The 21,130-nt window shown below is 37.4% G+C and overlaps 2 protein-coding genes across 3 annotated transcripts in view; both read right to left on the bottom strand.

The window, feature by feature from the left end:
• Positions 1-5,454, bottom strand: part of kiaa1549lb (KIAA1549-like b) — a 112,914-nt gene extending 107,460 nt beyond the window's left edge. Inside the window, exon 1 of the mRNA XM_030130817.1 lies at positions 4,962-5,454. Within this exon, the coding sequence (XP_029986677.1) occupies positions 4,962-5,199 (238 nt within the window). The 5' untranslated portion in view covers positions 5,200-5,454. The remainder of the gene's footprint in view (positions 1-4,961) is intronic.
• An 8,521-nt stretch (positions 5,455-13,975) lies between these two features.
• hipk3b (homeodomain interacting protein kinase 3b) overlaps positions 13,976-21,130 on the bottom strand; it is a 36,932-nt gene continuing 29,777 nt past the window's right edge. Inside the window, exons 15-17 of one of the 2 annotated variants that reach the window (XM_030160975.1) lie at positions 21,040-21,091; positions 20,045-20,178; positions 13,976-18,854 (exon numbers count right to left, since the gene is read on the bottom strand). In XM_030160975.1, the coding sequence (XP_030016835.1) occupies positions 18,343-18,854; positions 20,045-20,178; positions 21,040-21,091 (698 nt within the window). In that variant the 3' untranslated portion in view covers positions 13,976-18,342. The remainder of the gene's footprint in view (positions 18,855-20,044; positions 20,179-21,039; positions 21,092-21,130) is intronic. The other variant, XM_030160983.1, reaches the window with a different exon arrangement.

The following is a 21,130-nucleotide window of genomic DNA, read 5'->3' as shown; positions in this document are numbered from 1 at the left end:
TTAGTTGTTTTTTCTCAGCAGGCACTACGTCAGTTGTTTTGAAACCAAACATATTGATGTCATAATCATACCTAACACTATTATCCATACCTTTTCAGAAACTTTTGCCCATATGAGTAATCAGGAAAGCAAACATCAAAGAGTGTGTGATTTGCTGAATGCACTCGTCACACCAAAGGAGATTTCAAAAATAGTTGGAGTGTCCATAAAGACTGTTTATAATGTAAAGAAGAGAATGACTCTGAGCAAAACTATTACGAGAAAGTCTGGAAGTGGAGGAAGCAACAAAAAACGTACCAAAGCTTTTATTAAAGCTCTCAAATCCAAAATCCTAAAGGATCCAACCAAATCCATCCAGATACCAGGTATTGCCATGGCTTAAAGCAAACTACCCAGATGGAAATTATGTATGGACACAGGATGGTGCTCCAGCCCACACAGCTAGAAAAATACAAGATTTCTGCAAATCCAACTTTAGCAATTTTTGGGAATCATGTTTATGGCCACCTTCTAGCACAGATCTGCAGTAAACCCTCTGGATTATGCTATTTGGGGCGTTTTAGAACATGCTACCAATAGAACATCACACAAAAATGTCGACTTTCTTAAAGATACTATTAAAGAAGAATGGGAGAAGTTGTCACCCGAATATTTGAGGAACACTTGCGCAAGTTTCAGGAAGCGTGTGAAGGCAGTTATTGAGAAAGAAGGAGGACACATAGAATAAAAACATTTTCTATTATGTAAATTTTCTTGTGGCAAATAAATTCTCATGACTTTCAATAAACTAATTGGTCATACACTGTCTTTCAATCCCTGCCTCAAAATATTGTAAATTTTGCTTCCCCACCCTGTACATTAAAGAAACTTTGAAGAATTACGTTTCTCATTATCTCCTATGGCTTGCTTCCTTTATTTTAACCCCTAAAGACCCGAACAGCCATTGGCGACCAAAATCATCCACTGATCTAAAATTTTTAATACATTTTGATCCCCTAATCCTATCAATACATGTAAATAATTGGTGTAAAATGCATTTTTCATCTTTTCATGGTCATCAGATATGACCCATTTGGACGTTCAGAGGCTCCGTAGTGAACATAGAAACACCGTCATCTTCTACAACACTGATTCACCAGTAAAACCCATGGAGTTGAATCAGTGACAGTGGATGGACACACTGGGTTTCTGTTCAGTTATTGATATATTTATAGAATCTTTATTTTGTCAGTAGTAATTTGTCACACATGTAAACATGCACCACACACCGAAATTTGTCTTCTGCCTTTAACTCATCATTAGATCATGCATCACACTCACTGCACACTTGGAACACTGGGCTAGCCATGTCAGGCACCCGGGGAGCAAATGTGGAGGTTAAGTGCCTTGCTCAAGGGCACATCTCTGCCAGTCCAGAGAATCAAACCAGCAACCGTTCAGTCACAAGCTGACTCTCCAGCCAACTAGGCCATGGTTGCCCCCACGGCTGCTGAAAAAGTCACTTTTTCTTCTGTTTTCTCTGTTTCTGATATAATAACCCTCGACTTTAATCGGAGCTTTTTATGAACATCTACATAATCTGTAAATTAAATATAGGAAAATACCTGATTTTCACTGAAAAAACACAAATCAGAGGATAATATTTTAATAAATGTTGATAAATCACTTAAGAAAGGTTAAAATTGGAGAAAAATTAATTTGGGAATAGCCACAAAAGTAGCACTGAGTCTTTATTGGGTGAAATGGGAATGTAAAAATATGGGTCATTTATAGCATTAATATTGTTCAGATATGGGGCGGTACAGTTAGTTGAAATTCAGTAAAAACTGCTATATCAGTCTGTTCAATTAATAACCGTAAAAGCCTGCGATTTAAATGTCTAGTTATATGAGTCTTTGGGATGATCTAATTGAAGAACTGGAGAAGAAAATCTACACAACTTGTGTTTATTAGATTTAGTAACACTACGCGTACAGATATTGTGTAAAACAAGAAAAATGAAAATCCATTCTCTTACATTTTTTGTTATAAATTATTACTAAATTATTAAATTATGTACTTACAACCCATAAAGACCCAGTGCTATTTTTGTGGCAGTTCCCAAATAAATTTTTCTCCAGATGTAACCTTTCATAAGTGATTTATCACCATTTATGTTAATATTATCCTCTGTATTTTGTTGGTTTTTTTTGTGCGAACATCATGTATTTTCCTGTATTTAATTCAGTGATCATGTAGATGTTCATAAAAGCTCCGATTAAAGCTGAGGGTTATTATATCAGAAACAGAGAAAGCTGAAGAAAAAATGACTTTTTAAGCAAAGATATCATTAACTGAACATAAAAACAAGCGTCTCCATCCACTGTCATGCATCAAACTCCATGGGTTTTACTGGTGAATCAATGTTGTAGAAGATGACGGTGTTTCCATGGTAACTACGGAGCCTTTAAACATCCAAATAGGTCATATGTGATGACCATGAAAAGATGACAAACTGTATTTTACACCAATTATTTACATGTATTGATCGGATTAGTGGATCAACAGGTATTAAACAGTTTAGATCAGTAGATGATTTTGGTTGCTGGTAGCTGTTTGGGTCTTTAAGGGTTAACTTTGTATGTTTTGTTGTATGATAGCCACGTAAATCGACTCAAATCAAAATTCCAGTCACAGTAAGACCAATCGTGCAGCTAAGTTAGGAAGTATACTGTTGCCTAGTTGGAATAATTTTGTTTTCAGACACATTCCTCTTTTTAATTCCTATTTATACACATCAATAAATACCTTTAACCAGGTACAATAATGACATAGAGTTGCACTTTATCTACCAAGAATAAATCATATCGTCAACCATTTCATGAGAAGAGATAAAATATTTTATTCCAACTTTAGGGGCAATCGTGTATGTTAATGCATTTGTTTTTAAGAGTTTGTCATTGCATCAAGTGATCGCTTCATCCACTTTAACCTACAGGAGTTTGTTTAATGTGTTTTGCTGCCACTGTGAAATGTGTGTAGAAACATTTTAAATTTTGCATAATTTTGGCTTTTAACTAATAATTCAACTCACTTCCGAAAAAAAATATTCAGCTATAAATCATACTGACATTCAAGATATGACTGTCTTTGTCCATATTGCTCAGGCCAATACCTCCACTTATACACTCACAAAGCTGTATGTGTGAAGCTGTATATAGTGATTGACAATTTCATTCGTCTTAAATGACAGCATCATTAATTAGTCATATTTCCACCAGTGTGAAAGTGGAAGCGTCAGTGTCCTTTTACTTTGCAGTGCACTATTAAGGACATGAACCAGATGCTCTGAGACACAATTTTCCACAACCAAAAGCACATTATGTTGTTATTGTTTTATGGCTCTAAGGCTAAATGAGGTTTGATCTGTAATAGCTTTACCGGATAATGTGTCCCATATGCAAATAATAAGGACAAGAGGTGTCCTTCTCCCTAATCTACCAAATGAAATCACCGATCAGCAACTAATATGATTCATATCGACTGAATCATGCCTGAGGTAACGTTCTGAAATCTGACTTGGATCAGTAAAAAGGTTTTTTGAACTGAATCGCTATCGTTGGTGAATACTTAAGGAACGCGTATGCTTCTTTCACTATATTTGTACTATATGGCTCAGGTGCTGCTGCTCCTGCTCCTCCTGCTGCTGCTGCTGCTGCTGCTGCTGCTGGGCTCATGTGTTTAAGAATGGATGTGCTGACTGTGAGAAGGAGGAGGAGGTGGGAGGGAAGGAGGGAGGGAGGGAGGAGGAGGAGACTCTGCTACTGTAGCAGTGCATCAGCAGAGGTGAGACTACAGCCACTACATCACAGTTTGCACACTGAATAGAGATGATGAAGATGCTGTGGAACACATGTAAAACCTGCTTCTGTGTCAAGGCAGCTCTTTCTTTGTGTTCGGTTCTAAACTAGTGGTGCTGAAGGCTTCAGTAGTGCAGAGATGTTTGGTACAGTCTGATTAAAAAAAAAAAAAAAAAAGCTACAACAGCCGCATTAGTGAGCATTCATAAACTGTCTTTTTGAATCTTGAAGTATTCATGGTTGAAGGGCAGCAACTGCATGTCGGCCAGCCTTACCCCAGCTGCCTCGTACGCCGCCTGAGACAGACAAACCTACTGGGCTACAGTATGTGTGTCATTAGTGCTGACCCAGATGCTCTGAAACACTGACTGTCCTGTGACTGCATTTTCAGAATAGATCCTTCTGCTTATTACTGAAAACAACCATGTTTAATGATCTGTCATGAAAAATAAAAGCAGGAATAAAAAAAAGAACAAAAAGCAGAACAAAAGAGAAGTAAAGTTGAGCTTGAAGACAAAGTCCAAGCTGAGGAGGAGAGAAGATGAGAGGATTATGAAATCTGTGCAGTGGAATCTGCTCTGGAAGACAAAAGAGTTGCTCCAGGTTTAGGTGGGAACATGAGTAGATGAGTGACTTACATCATATACATGCAAACCCTGCGCAGTCCAACTCTGCACACACACAAGCCAGCATGTCAGTGCAGTCAGCATGAGGCTCCATTCAGTCACTTAGGCTTTTACAGGTACATTTCAGTGCATTCCTTTTTTTTTTTTTTTTTTTTTTTTTTTTTTGGGGTATATTTTGTGGAGATTCCAACATGTCAGTGTCGGTGATGATAAGTTTTTTCTTACCTAAAATGATTCATCAAGCCATTTAGGCGCCCATATCTCCACTGACAGAGCCTGTGAGTGAAGTCATGCACCCAGCAGCAAATAATGTGCGGATTTATAAACAAAAGAGCCCCTTTTTCCAAACGGATATGTTCGAACTCTTAACAACAGATGCCTCTCGCTGTAGTATGAGACAAACATGAGAAGCAGGAAAAAAAAAAAAAAAAAAAAAATCACATCCTATTTTTTTTTTTTTTTTTTTTTTTATTATAAGGGACATTTCAGTGCTTACCCTCTGCGGCCAAAGCGCACCGGACAAGAAGTACAAGCATTCCCACAGACAGCAGACAGTTTGCAAGCATCCCCCCTGATCCGGCTGTCCACCTGGTCCTCAAACACCTCCCCTCTCCTCCTCCGGTATCCGTCCTTAGAGGCGAGCATCCACCGCCACATCCACCTCCGACGGGGTCCGCTCCTCCGGCTCCCACTTTGGGGTGACCTGTCCGCCCACTCCTCAAACCGGGAGCCATATCCAGTGGATAGGTTGCTGAAGTTTCGGTCGTAAATAATACATTGGATCAGTCTTCGTCTGGCGTGAACGGGAAGCACAAGCGGTCCCGCGGTCTCGTCGTGTCCAGGGGGGCTGGAGGGAGAAGCGGTGTGGAAGGGAAATTAAGGAATGCGCCCTATCGCTCCTCTGCGCTCGGTCCACCCATCTCCGTGTGGCGCAGGGCGGCGCGCACACTTTGCCAAAGGTTTGACATTTAGCTGTTGGCGCGAAAAAAAAAAAAAAAAAAAAAAAACTGCTTTATTTATTCACACCCGTCTCCCTTATTGACTGCAGACACTTGTTTGTCCTCATGTGACGTTTGCCCACGTATTATATCATATTTGCATATAATACGCACCACCTCCAATGGCCAAACTGAGCAAATTAACCACTGCTGTTAATTATAAGGAGAAAGTCCAAACTGAGCAGTCTGTAGGACGACCTCTGCTGGGTGAGCAAAAACACACACAGAATTATCCCCAAATTAGCAAATCAATCAGAAATGGGATTATTCCTATATTAAAAAAAAAAAAAAAAAAAAAAACTCCAGGGTATTTGTAGTTTGTGTTCACCTTTTCTGTCAACAACCGCCCTAAAAGACTGTAGTAAGAGCATGAAAATCTAATTATGATGCTGTAGTAACTCTTTATATCCACAAGATGTCAGCCAAGGCCCAAAAACACTATGATCTTTGCATCTTAACCCTTTCATGCATAAATTATGAGGAGCTTAGTTGAGATTTTTTTTTTTTTTCCTGAGTGTTTTTATTCCTCTTCAGGCATGAGAAAAAAAAAAAAACAATGCAATTGAATGAATGAATGAATGAATGTTTATTTCAGTTAAATACAAAATACAAAACACATACATATTTAAAAATAAATAAATAAATAAATAAAAAAAACACCTACATATTAAAAAAAACAAACAAACATAAAATGAACACATTTTGTAACTGAAAAAGGAAGAAGCTGAAGCCAGAGGCTTATTTCTGCTTCTCGTATTTACATCCTTAGTCCGTGTCCACACCTTAAGTTGCAGCAGATAAATACTTAAACTTAAATTATACTACATTCAGTGTAATAAGTTATTTTGTAATCATATTACTTTCATAGCCCTTCATAATTTGACCAATTAAATTCTTTTTGAAACTCAACAGTGAGCTACACAATTTCACTTCATCCTTCAGTTCGTTCCGTAGCTTGACACCAATAACTGAAACACTGTGATATTTAACATTTGTTCTTACTTTACATTTTTCAAACACAAACATCCCTCTTAAATTATAATTTCCTTCTCTTAACTTAAAAATTTTCTGAATACAAAAAGGAAGGTGTTTACTTTTAACGCGAAACATAAATTCCATTGTTTTTAAATATACAATGTCAAGAAATTTTAGTAAACCAGATTCTACAAAAAGTGGATTACTTGATTGGAGATAACCAGCTTTGTTTATGACTCTAATAGCTTTTTTTTGGAGTTTAATTATTGGGTCTAAATTAGTCTTATACACATTGCCCCATATTTCCACACAGTATGACATATATGGCATTACAAGTGAACAATACAATATATGCAAACATTTTTTGCTTAACAAGTCTCGAGTTTTATAAAGAATCGCAACAGCTTTGGACATTTTGCGTTTGATATATTCTATTTGTGGTTTCCAACAGAGTTTATGGTCAATAATCACTCCCAAAAATTTTGTTTCATACACCCTTTCAATTTCAATTTCATTAATTTTCAGTTGGATTTTTTTTCATGAACCTATTTTTCATGGATTTACTTTTTTTCCAACTACACTAGTCAACATTTGCTAGGGATCAGGACTATAACTTTGCTATATTCGGGGGTGTAATTCTGGAAACTTGAAAATTTACTTTCCCAGTGGAGTACAGCCTGCGGATGCGGATGGTGGCCACACACATTATTGACATCACACCGTATGTGTTTCAGAACATTCTGAGTGGTTTCAGTGAAAACAAAATTGGAAGAGTAATTGTTGTGAACTCTAATTTCTAGGGTTGTATCACCCTTTTGCCAGAAAGTGCAATAAAAATTTATGGTTTTTTTTTACCTTTTGGTCCATTTTTCTTTACATGACTAGCCAAAGTACACACATAATATATGAAGTCACCCAAAATATTATACATCAATTATTGTGCAAATATAAAACTGATCCCTAGCAAATGTTGACTAGTATATATTTATTGAACATTTTCAATGAACATGACAGACATATCAATTCGTAATAGTCAATGCACAATCAAGAATGACATATCTGACTGTCAACACCCATCCCATCCCACCCACCCAACCCACAGGCCAAAAAAAAAAAAAAAAAAATCAATCAATAAATCAATAAATAAAAAAATAAAACCAAAAACAGAAACCATAAATAATGATAAAGGAACTCAAATCGTAAAAGTAAAAACATAATTTCTCATTCCCTCCTTTCCTCTCCTTTCCCCTCTTTCTCAATGATGTTTAATCATCTAACTCAGGGGTGTCAAACTCATTTTAGTTCAGGGGCCATATTCAGCTAAATTTGATCTGAAGTGGGCCGGACCAGTAAAATAATAACATAATAACCTATAAATAATGACAACTCCAGATTTTTGTCTTTGTTTTAGTGTAAAAAACAAAACAAAACATTAAATTATGAAAATACTTACTTTTATAAACTATCAAAAAAAAAAAAAAAACTGAAAAAACTGAAATTTAAATTAAAAAACATAAGAAAATTTAGTGTAATTGTAATAATATTATTCCTCAACTCATCATTTCTCCATGTGCATTATAGATCAGATCTACAAAGACACTAAACACTGAGGAACAGGCAGAAACATTGTTAAAATTGTGCTTAATTTTCTTTAGACATTTCAGGTTTTTCATATTTGTTCAGGTTATTCACATTTATTGTTACAGGATAGTTTGTAAATGTTGTAAATGTTTATTTTTTGGCTCAATTCAAGATTTTTTGCTAAATTTGAGAATTTTTTTTGGCTTAATTGAAGATTTTTTTTACTTAATTCAAGATTTTTTTTATTTTTTTTTGGCTTAATTCAAGATTTTTTCCTTAATTCAAGTTATTTTTTTTTTGCCTAATTCAATTCAAGACTGTGGAATTTTTGCACTTGGCAAAAACATCCCAGGGGCCAAATTGGACCCTTTGGCGGGCCGTATTTGGCCCCCAGGCCGCATGTTTGACACCCCTGATTTATATTCTGAGGACAATTTAAAGAATTGAAATACCGTAAAAATGGATCCCAAGTGGTATGAAATGATTTAACTGAGCCTCTAAGAGAAAATCTCAACTTTTCAACCTTAAGATTGTAAAGGACCTCACGTACCCACTGGACATGTGAAGGGGGATGGGAGACCTTCCAATTAAGTAGAATCAGCCTTCGTGGATTTACAAAAGTGTTCACTCAGCTGGGCACCATAATAATAATAACACTGCGTTACAAAAAAATGTTTTTTGCAAGTTGTCTAGGTTTTTTCAACTGAATTAGGACCATTTTGCAGCGCTAAATCCAAAAATGACGTCTGTTTTTCTCAATCAGGTCAGGTTTTTTTGCTAATTTGATTTTGAAAAATTTGATCTTCTCACAAAATTGATTACATTTTTGTGACTTTATCAGTTGATTTTTTTATATAGTTCTCACCCAAAATAGGTTTTAAGAGAAAAAAAAATCATTTGATCACTTGATTCCTGTTAGGTACAATGGTGTATTCACCGCAGATGTAGCAGAATACGTCAGGCTTATTTTTGCAAGATCTTCTAGTCGAAGCCATTTCATTCACCTGTAATATTAAAAAAAACATTAATTATAAATTGGTAAACGTAAAATCTTCAGAACTCGTTTATTGCAAGAAATATGAAAGAATTTTGTATCATATGATGTGAAAATGCCCATAAATGTAAGCAAAAATGTTAAAAAGCCAATATGTAGCATAGTTCAGAAAGTTGACCTGATTGAGCAAAATTAATGTGATTTTTGGATTCAGCACACCAAAATTATCCTAAATCAGCTCAAAAAACTTCAACAATAAATTTGTTGTTAACCAGTGTAATAACACTGGTCTACAATTTTTTTTTTAGAAATGATTTGCTTCAGACATTAAATGTGCTAAATGTTACATATTTTAATAAGATTAATTGGAAAATAAATGACAAAAGTGCTGGTTTGCTGATGTTTTCAAGGTATGTGATCAAGTGTTATTACACATATATATTGGTTTATGTACATTTATATAATAGTTTTATAAATCTTCCACTAAATAGAACCTGTAAAGTGAATGTATTCTAATGTGCAGACAGTGTTTTGAAGTAGATCTTGTAGCTCTGAGACAAATATTCCTTTTGAGTCAAACCCATTCTCTCATTAATTCTTGAATTTCACATTTTGACCCAAGGCTGTATCTTGGAAAGTTCAGCCAACCAGCATTTTTGACTTGATTTTTCTTCATCAGTGACTCTCATGTGGTAAAATTTCATTACTTTTATTCTGGAAGCATTTTCCTTGCAGACCAGTGTAATGGACAGAGATGGGTAATGCCAGCTCCATCGAGTAAAAGTCCTGCCATGTATTTGTTCCAACTACTCACTGAACCAGCCCATTTTTGATGAGCCCAACTCCTTTTCCAGGTAGATGGGATAACACTGGGTTACAAAAAAATGTTTTTTGCAAATTGTCTAGGTTTTTTCAACTGAATTAAGACCATTTTGCACCACTAAATCCAAAAATGACATCTGTTTTTTCTCAATCAGGTCAGGTTTTTTTGCTAATTTGATTTTGAAAAATTTGATCCTCTCACAAAATATAATAATTAATACCAAAATAAGATTGGTAAGCACACTTTATGAAACTTGTGACTTGATTCCTGTTAGGTACAATGGTGTATTCACCACAGATGTAGCAGAATACATCAGGCTTATTTTTGCAAGATCTTCTAGTCGAAGCCATTTCATTCACCTGTACTATTAAAAAACCATTAATCATAAATTGGCAAAAGTAAAATCTTCAGAACTTGTTTATTGCAAGAAATATGAAAGAATTTTGTATCATATGATATGAAAATGCCCATAAATGTAAGCAAAAATGTTAAAAAGCCAATATGTAGCATAGTTCAGAAAGTTGACCTGATTGAGCAAAATTAATGTGATTTTTGGATTCAGCACACCAAAATTATCCTAAATCAGCTCAAAAAACTTCAACAATAAATTTGTTGTTAACCAGTGTAATGAGTGGAATCACCTGTGTTAAGTGAACAGGTAGAACCAATACAGATTAGATTTACATAGCGCTTTTCTATGAACGCATACTCAAAGCACACACAGTGGATCCATTATTCATTCACTCTCACATTCCCCCTCTGGTGGTGGTAAACTACATCTGTAGCCACAGCTGCCAATTTGCGCCTATGACCACCACCAAACATTCACACGCATCCATACATCAGTGTGAGTAGCAGCACTGGAGGCAAGGAGGGTGAAGTGTCTTGCCCAAGGACACAACAGCACATGGACAGAGCAGGATTCGAACCGCCAACCCTTCGGTTATTGGCCGCCCCATCCGCACCATGCGTTCAATTTTTCAAGCAAAGTAGCATATATTTTAAACAGAAAGAAAGTGATATACTGTGTTAAAACTATGAAATAAAAACATTTTTCATGCAGCTAATATGATGTTCTTTCACATTATAACAAACTCTATTACACAGGTGTCAAACATGCGGCCCGGGGGCCAAAACCGGCCCGCTAAAGGTTCCAATCTGGTCCACAAGATGAATTTACAAAGTGCAAAATGCAAAAATTATCCTGAAGATATTAACAGTCAAGGGCATCAAATTAAAAAATAACAGCATAATAACCTAGAAATAATGACTCCAAATTTTCTTCTTGGTTTAATGTGAGAAAAATAAAATGACATTATGCCTCTAAATAATGGCAACACCATTATTTTCTCTTTGATTTACTGCAAAGAACATTAAATTCTGATATCCTTTAACAATAAAATGTCAGTAACCTGAACAAATATGAACAACCTGGAATGTCTAAAGAAAAATAAGCGCAATTTTAACAATCTTCTGCCTGTTTTGTGCCTTGGTAGATCTGATCTGTAATGCACTTGTAGAAATCATAAGTTGAGGCATAATATTGATAAAATTGTATTTATTTTTCTGCAGAAATTTCATTTTTTCCCAGTTATTCACATCTTTTTTGTTTTGGATAGAAATAGTTTCATCATTTAATGTTATTTTTTGCACTAAAAAATTTGGAGTTGTCATTACTTATAGGCTATTATGTTATTATTTGACTGGTCTGGCCCACTGGAGATCAAAGTGGGCTGAATATGGCCCCTGAAAGAACATGAGTTTGACACCCCTGCTCTATTACTAGTTACTACTCACTTCATGGACATAATACAGGGTGTTTCAAAAAAAAGTATACACTCAGAAAAATGCCTAAAAAATGAAAGTTCCATAAGTTTCAGAAAATATCTATACGGTTATTGATAGACCAAGGTCTCATGCTTTCATTACCACAATGGCAGGTATCAGCCATACCACGTGAGTGAGCATGGTCCTTGTTCTTAATTGGGATAGAAAATGGCTTGCGCACAGATATGAGAGGGTTAAAACAAGATCAGACACCACAATTGGAAAGCTTAGGCAGGTGCTTTAATGCTGTGTAATTTACAAGAAAATTCAGTTAACCCTTTGTCTTCCAGAAGCCTCCAAACTTTGCACCCAGGCTGTGCCTTCCTTCACTCAAACAGCAAGTCCTTGCACGTCTGGTTACCTCCGCCAAGGAGGTTATGTTTTTGCCAGGGTTTGTTTGTTTGTTTGTTTGTCTGTCTGTCTGTCTGTCCGTTAGTGTGCAACATAACTCAAAAAGTTATGGACAGATTTTGATGAAATTTTCAGGGTTTGTTGGAAATGGGATAAGGAAGAAATGATTAAATTTTGGTGGTGATCGGGGGTGGGGGGGCCCACGGGGGGGGCGCAGACCAGAAAATTTCATCAAAATCTGTCCATAACTTTTTGAGTTATGTTGCACACTAACGGACAGACAAACAGACAGACAGACAAACAAACAAACAAACCCTGGCAAAAACATAACCTCCTTGGCATGGGGGGGCCCATGGGGGGGGCCACTGATCAGCCTTGGTGGAGGTCTGCGCTCTCTGAGTGCTTCTAGTTCTGATCGTAGTCCATGCCAAAGAACGCAGGCACACACAGTTCAGTCTTCTACGTGGCCACCATTTCTTCGCAGGCACAGCTCTGCCCTCCTTAACATGTCATAAACCGTCCGCCTTATCATTCCACCATCCTGCCTCAAAAGAGTTACTTCAGCTTCAATACGATCCTGCAGGTCATCCAGGTTTCTTGGCGGAGTGACGTAGACCTTTGACTTCAGATGGCCCCACAAGAAAAAGTCAAGTGGGTCAGACTGTGGTCTGGCAAATGTAAACAGTGCTTCGTAGCTTCCGAGAAATTTACGTAGTCATGCCTGGATGGCTCAACCTGGGTGCAAAGTTTGGAGGCTTCTGGAAGACAAAGGGTTAACTGAATTTTCTTGTAAATTACACAGCATTAAAGCACCTGCCTAAGCTTTCCAATTGTGGTGTCTGATCTTGTTTTATCCCTCTCATATCTGTGCGCAAGCCATTTTCTATCCCAATAAAGTGCAAGGACCGTGCTCACTCACGTGGAACGGCTTATACCTGCCATTGTGGTAATGAAAGAATGAGACCTTGGTCTATCAATAACCATATAGATATTTTCTGAAACTTATGAAATTTTCATTTTTTAGGCATTTTTCTTAGTGTATACTTTTTTTTGAAAAAAAAACTTTGAGTAAGAAAACTGTTCATTACAGTCTAATAACAATTAGCAACTGATTTACATTAAAACATGTTAATGCAGATCAGGTTCATCAAGAAGAGCAAAGTTACAGTAATGGTATGAATTGCAGTGTATGGGATGATGCGTAAGTGTCCACTGTGTTGGCTGATATGGAACTAAAACAACAAAACCCAAGAATATGCGAGAGAACAGCTGGAGAATAACTGCCCACTGTAGTGACCACTATGCATGAAAGGGTTAAGCATCTCAGTCCACGTAAAAAAAAAAAATTAATTGAAAAAAAGTGACAGACTACCCTCAACTAGATTTTACAACAAAAAACTTCATGTGAGAATATCCTCCTGAGAGCCAGTAATGCATTTTTGTTCTCTGTAGGAGACAGATTTACTTCAAAAACAAACAAAAAAAATGTTCTCCACTGCAAAGGACATTCCAGAATTTCTATATTTTTTTCATGGTGCATCATGCCATTTCCAATCAAGGTAAATATTTAACATAAAAAAGCCAAATCCTTACTTTCTTGGGTCTCAGGAGAATATTTCAACAACATACTGAAAGGTTATTTCAGGAGGACGTGGTCTACCTGTTTGCACCTCTCTCGCAGTTGTGATAGGTATCGCTGAAAGGCCTGTATCCTATTTAGGTGTATCAGATTCAGTACTTGGAATTGTGCATACAGACTCACTGGAAAGGCCTCCTGGGGCCATGAAATGGACCAGAGCCATTGTTCATGTTGTCAGTGAACACCTGTGCTTTGCCTGCTTTTACAAGTCAAAGTGTCTGGACTGAAAAAGATCCATTAAGAGTCAAATTGGTGGATGTTCAATGTGAGGAAGGCACCTGAACAAACATGAATGAAATAAACAGACGGAGTCAAAAAGAGCTGCATCAATAGATTTTTTTTTTAATTCAAAGTGAATCTTAACAATAATACACCATAAAGTCTTATTTTGACACTCACCAAAAGAGTCACCTGGAAAACCCGCTTAATGTGACAAAGTAGAGAAGGCTTGGTCACACCTAAATCACTGAGAACTAGAGAGGAAACACTATCGCAAACTGTAAAGAGACATCACATCCATAGAGTTAGTTTTCCCAGTCCTCATACTGTAAATATTGCACAGTGCAATTGCTACATGGCAAACTAGTGTAGCACAAAATAAAAAAGCAAATGAAACAAAAACAAAAAACGAAGCCACAAAAATCTACAAGTATTAAAACAGTAACAGTTCAGATTTCATAATCAAGTCTATTTGATGAGCAATCTAGGATGATTCCATAACTTGCAGTGTGAATTAACTCTGAAATTGATACAGGTGACCAGAAAACTAAAAATAAACAAAACAAATCATCAAATCAAATGAGTAACACAGTAGCACGTTTAGACTAATACAGACCCTGAATTAACATTTGTACAGGATAACACCGCAGCAGAGAATTTTTTTTTCTGATATTAAAATCATAACTTTGTAATTTTTCTAAAAGATCCGTTTTATCTGTTAAATGTTACATGAATCCTAAAAAAGTCTAAAAACCAAGGTGTCAATCATGTGGAAAATTAAAAACAGTTTTAAGATTTCTCTCCGCTTGCATCCATTCTTCTCTTAAACAAATATGGGAGAGGTTATGCAGGCGCATTGCTGGTGAATACCTTTGGAGTAATCAATATACAGATTACATTTCACATGCTTATTATTGGGGAACTATTTCAAGCACTAATCTGCCAAGTTCATGCCTTGTTGTCATAACTTTTCTTTTCCAAAACGATACTTCAGTATGTTCAGTAAAGCATTACAGGTAAGAAAAAAAAAAAGCTATCAAAAACATACAACCATATCAGTGTCAGTGTCATATGTGAAAAATTGCACTCGTGACTGACTGTGCAGAAAAACCACAATAATCTCCGTGACAAAGCATTTTTCAATCAGAACACAGACTAATCCTTCATGGTTATAGCATGATATTAAAGGCCAGTGATGTCAACTGTGCTCAGGTTACTGCCGGTGCTAACTCCCGCTCAGCCTTGACTTTCGTGATGGAAAAGCTGCTCGGAGCAGACAGCTTCTAGGCAGACAAAGCGAAGCAACTTAGGTGCACATGCAGGGTAATGTAAAGCATGGAGATTATCTAAGAACACTTGGTGGTGCAATGACCGCACAATGTAAAGTATTGCATCTGCTGTTCAGCCAGAGTGACTATCCAAAGATTGTTGAGTGTCATATCATTCAAGTGTACGTGTGTGTGTGTGTGTGTTTTATTGGTGTCATCACAGAGAGGCCTTAGTGGCAGCTATCTTAAACAAGAGGATATTCACCACCATATATATCTATATGTGTAGTCTCGTGTTGCGTTAAGATGATCAGAGGAGTGCAAGTCCCTGTAATGACACTGTGGTGAAGTTCTATTTTTAATTTTTTTTTTGTCGTGGTCATGTGGCCTGTGAAGACTGCTTACTCTACATGGTAAAGGACTGTTATTTGACCCTATGCCGTCCTCATCAAATACACAGTGAGGAATTGCCGTCTTGAACTCTCACTTTCTGAATCTCAAGGCACATACACAGTGCTGCTCACACTGTCTCAATTTGAGTAAGGAACACATAACAATGGCCACAGTTTTGCATTGACAAAACATCATTTTGATATGAGACACTCATAAAGGGGAGAGCGATCCGAACACAAGGCAGTTTAGAATAACAAATTGTGAAACTGATATTCTAGCCGGATATAACATTGAACAGATAAAAAGGTTGCAATAAATATTCATTAAAAATCAATTTAACAGTAAAAGAAGTTGTAAAACATTATTTGTCAACAGAAACACTGGGCAAAATTTGTTTTGGACACAGTCTAATCACCCAGACCCATACAAACCCAACTATCTGTATGAGTGCTTAGTGGTGAGTGTGTTTGTGTGTGACAGGTGGACACATTACAGAAGTATTTCAATGAACACAATGATTTTTTTTTTCTGGCAGCGCTCCTGCAACACACAAAAGAGTACTGGTAGTATACTGTATACGAACAATGAAAAAGTTAAATCAATCCTGCAAGCTACAGCTTTAGATGTGTACAAAACGTCAATATGAAAACATACAAAAAATTAAGTTACATCGATACATCATTTATATGCAGTGATGAGCCCAAAAGGTTAATAAGGATAAAATACTGATGCAAAAACACACACCCCGAGGAACAACAAATGCAACTAATGTTCATCATCAGCAATACAGTAGTTACAATGACATTCCAAATAAGAACGCAAAACACAAAATCAAAACCACTTCTATTTCAGATAATTAGGGACCTATACAAAAATAGCAACGCTAGGTTTAAACTCAGAGAAATCACCTAATTTCACAGCTATTGAAGTGGCAATCATCATATAGCAGCTTATCTATGATACATTCAAGAAAGAAATGATACGACTTATTAATTGCCCAATAAGCTAGACAAAACCTCAGCCATTTTTAAATAAAATTTTTTTGTTTGTTTTAATATAACCCCATTCTACAACTACAGTATAACTGAGGTCTATGCAAACAGAATAGCTACCTTGCTTTAGGAAATGAATTACAGTCTTTGGTGCTGCACAAGCAACTTCATTTAAAAATAAAGACAAAAAAATCACACACGTAACTAGTAAAACGAACAGAAAAACACACGCACAGCATATCTACATATATATAGAGACTGGTGTCACCACCGTTAATATATATATGTATATATCCTCCCTGACGGAATGTATAAAATAAGCAGTTGACACCGATAAGCTTTAAGCCTTTAACAAATGGTATAATGTAAAGGGAAAGTTAACTTTGTCACACATGCATAAATGAGAGAATTGCACACGATTAACTCACACCTTATCAAGCATCTGTACTAAATAGTCTAGCTCTATAATATATGTCCATATATGTGTCTATATGAAATACTGCATGGTTTGCTCAGGCTTAGAAGATTCCATACCGTGAATTAATTTGCATTTTTCCTTACCTAATCAAAGCCATGCCCACCACACTTCTAAACATCTACGAAACAAAGTGAAAAACACTGAAAATGAAAATACGAAGACAAAAAAGAAAAATAATCAACGACTATTTAGATTGTATTGCAGTTTCATCAAACAGTACAAATACTGTTAGTAATAAGAGTTTCACTAAATAGAAAGTGATTATCAAATATTAAGCAATACTCAGTACTTGCACTTTGTACACTAGTTCATTCGGGAAGGGAGAAAAAAAACTGAAAAAAAAAAAACAAAAAAAAAACAAAAAACGAACAACTCTAACGAAACAGCAAGCATTCGCAACAGCAAAGCATGCTGTTCTTCTTGAAAGAACAGAAAAGTAACTCACTACACACGGAAATATACACCAACTCCAAAAAATAAGCACCGCTATCCGCGATACATCACATCCATGCAGGCTATGCATGGACATATACACATGTGCATATATATACTCACACATAGGATGCATCGACTGATTGGAATTTCAAGTGCTGCAGTCCAGTACATTAATATTCATGTATATAGTCATATATAAGTAGTAACATTAACAACCTCAAATATGTAAGGCACTATGGCTGGGGACAGTTATACAATGCAGCGAGTCTTGTGACACAAACAATAAGAGCAACGTCTATGCATCTTTCCGTTTACATTTTTGCTCATGCAAGACCACATGCAGCGTGAGGAATAACCCTATTTAAATCGGTTAATTGACTTGACATTGCTAACACCAAAAGACACCGAAAAGGTACAAATACTTCGAACGCAGTACAACATACACTGTGGACAACAAGTGCATCTGTCAATCTAGAGCTAGAGACTGGGATGGCTTTACAAATATGGATGTGTCTTGCACACGTAAGAAGGCAATATAGAAAAATAGCTGGGATTAGGGGTGCAAAGTCTAACTATTCAACACCACCCCAATTATTTACCTGTTTTGAGGAGTATTCGTAGAAGATCCAATGCAAAGATATATCAAATGTGCAAAACACATTAAGTGTGAGTTTAACTACTCATTCATTCTTTCATTCAATCATTCATACATTATTTCCTTCTTAATTTTGCCCAAATCATCTCCACCATTGAAACTCTTTTTTTTTTTTAAAGCTTGAAGTTCAATTACACCCAAGTCTACATGATTCAAAAAATAGCTTGCTTTCTTTGTGGTTGTGCCATGGTTTTTGAAATGAAAACCATGTTGTTTGTGGTTTGTGGATTAAGAATTCGCCCTGCTCACTTAGCCCTCAGGTGGTATGAAGGATACCTGGGAAGCAATGCTCAGATGTACGGGTACTGGTTTATTTTGGTGGGGCTGAGAGGGAAACTGGCGTAGGCGGGCGAGGCAATGTAGGAGTGCGGGGGAAACAGGGGCTTGAATTGGCCCTGCGGGTGCAAAGTAGGGGAGGGCAGCAGTCGGGGGTTGATTCCCACTGTGACCTGATGCACGATGCCTGCTGGGTGGGAGATACTGTAGGTGGGCTGGAGGACGGGGCGCGAGGCTCCAGGAGACGCCAGGAGGTGGGCCACTGGTGCAGCTGTGACCAGTGGTCCAGACGGAGGATAGGACAGTAAGGTGGGCTGGGAGTGCGGGTGCCCCCCAAGGTGGGGGTGGGGACCAGTGGTGTGGCTTGGGCTGCTGTGGGACAAGGTGAACGTATGGCCATGCATGGTGGGAGGAATATAAGCCTGTGGTCTCCGGTGGGTAAAGTTGCCGTTCCATTCCTGATGACAAGAACCGAAATGCTGAACCTGCAAGAGACGACAGTAATTTGGTTAATTAGTGATACCACTAGATGCCACTGTTCTCCATACCTTTACATTTTCACATTGTACTAATAGTGTCAGCAATTCTCTTCATGTTTCCCTGTGTGCAGTAAATGACAACAGTTGAGTTAAAATTTCTTCTTGTCTTACTGCCGACACAAAACGGTAAGGATGTCAAACTAAAGACAAAATCTGGGCATCAGTAAAAGAAAACATACTATTCTTATCTGCAATACTAAGGAAGAGACAGCTTAACATAGTGCACAGGCAGACGCAGAAAAGTGTCATCTAAGCTCTGCTGAAATCCAATTCAGAAAAACAGATGTGGTTTGAGAATTTACAGAGATACAAACATTTTTGCTGAGAGGTGAAAAAAGGCATGATACGTACTTCAGGAGCTTAGGTGCAGGGAAACATTACCGCTAAACTGAATGGATTTAAGACCATTCTCAAATTTCTAATAGCATCGCTGCTGCGGACAAATGATATAAGGAGGTAGTGAAAATACTTCCTCTGCAAAATAAAAATGACCTAGACGCATTATGGCCCGACCCCTCTGGACTGGATACCCTTCTATCGATTTATAAGTGGTAATACCTGGTAATCTGAATGCACTTTTAATCACACTGGTATTGTGTTGGGCTTCTTCCAGTTTTTAGTATTTTTTGATTATGTTATCAAAGTTGTGACTTATGCTGTTTTTGCATATTGATAACGCAGTTCATAAAACTGTTTGTGGATATATTCAGAGCTAGAAATACGTTGCTAGAATCTCCATTTAATTGTAAGTGTTTTAGTATCACACCTTCACTGCTAATTGCTGTGGGAAATCTATACCAATTCAGTAAATCTGAGTGGAGCTGACACATTTGTTATTAACAGAAGTGACTGTGGCACATAAATTAGGTTTTATTTACAGTGTGAAATGAGTACTTGGGGACTGCTCTGGAAGGGAAATAAAACAAATTTGCAATTCAGATTTTAATACTTACAGTATTATCACCCAAGTGCAGAGTGCAGTCAAAACTACTTATGTTGCTTTAGAAAGTGGGGTTCATGGGGAGTCAGGCCCTCACATTCTTCACAACAGGGATACAGACAGTTGTCCATGTTTACATGCTTTGGGGCATGGATGTGTAACTGTGGAAAACATGTATGTGACTGGATCTGCTCACCTGTCCAAAGCCTATAGCCTGCTGCTGCTGAGGCTGGAATGCAGGGGTGATCTTCTGCGGCCTGTTGAGAAGGGGAGTGGAGTGGTGATGTTGTCGCCCAGGAATGCCTCGCCCTTTGGACTGGCATGATGACTCTAAGAGTGAGTGACAAGGCCATGTAAAGAGGGACAGAGAGACACATGGACACAGATGACATACGTTAATGTATGTGTCAGCTGGGTGTTCAAATATCAATAACATCAATGAAAATGAGTGGAGAAAAATAACGAGACGTGATCCAACTACAACTGCAACTTGACGTGAATTACACAAGTGGAAACATTTGTGGCAGGAGACTTTGTACGCTTGCCAGTGATTTCAGCTGTGTTTAAAGTTCCCAATCTTTAAACATAGTGGCATCTGTCCTCTGAATATGATCTAGGAGATTATAAATAGACATGTTTGGGGATCTGGGAGGAGCTGGAAAATAAGCTCGTTCATTGAGCTTATAGTGGGGTCAGAACGTTAGCTATAAATACACCTGGTAGTTTTAGAATAGCAAACTGTGCCCTTTTATGTGGGGCTTTAGTTGCAATAGGTTGGGGAGGGAGATGCCTTTGACATGAAAGGTGACACGGGTCTGCATAATTTTCACTGAGAATTGACATTTAACCCTTTAAATAGCAACAGTGAGATCTCACCGGCCACAGCTGTAATAAAGCTGACATGTAGCATGCATACTGCCATTATAACACCTGAGAGAAACATTCATGAAACAGGTACTTGTCTATACCAGTCAGCAACAGGAAGTTCTCTCTTTTTTTCAGGGCATTAAAAATACATTGCGGAAGTTATGCATGTCTTATGTAGCTTTATGCAGTTCACACCCACACAGATACAGAGGGGAAGAGGTCTCTAAGAATCAGTCTGGAGAGAGCGTAAGAAGTGTTGACAGCAAACAAATATCCACTCCAGAGATCAGAGCAAATATGTCAGGGCAGGTCACCCATAATCACCTGTGAGAACCTTTGTGGCCTAATAAGACAGCGTAATCCCAAGACATGTGACCTATGGAGCAGACAGCAGCGGTGGTGACTGGATTTCTGA

This window comes from Sphaeramia orbicularis, chromosome 3, assembly GCF_902148855.1.
Source record: "Sphaeramia orbicularis chromosome 3, fSphaOr1.1, whole genome shotgun sequence".
NCBI classification, from domain to species: domain Eukaryota; kingdom Metazoa; phylum Chordata; class Actinopteri; order Kurtiformes; family Apogonidae; genus Sphaeramia; species Sphaeramia orbicularis.
This window is presented reverse-complemented; position numbering and strand designations above follow the sequence as displayed.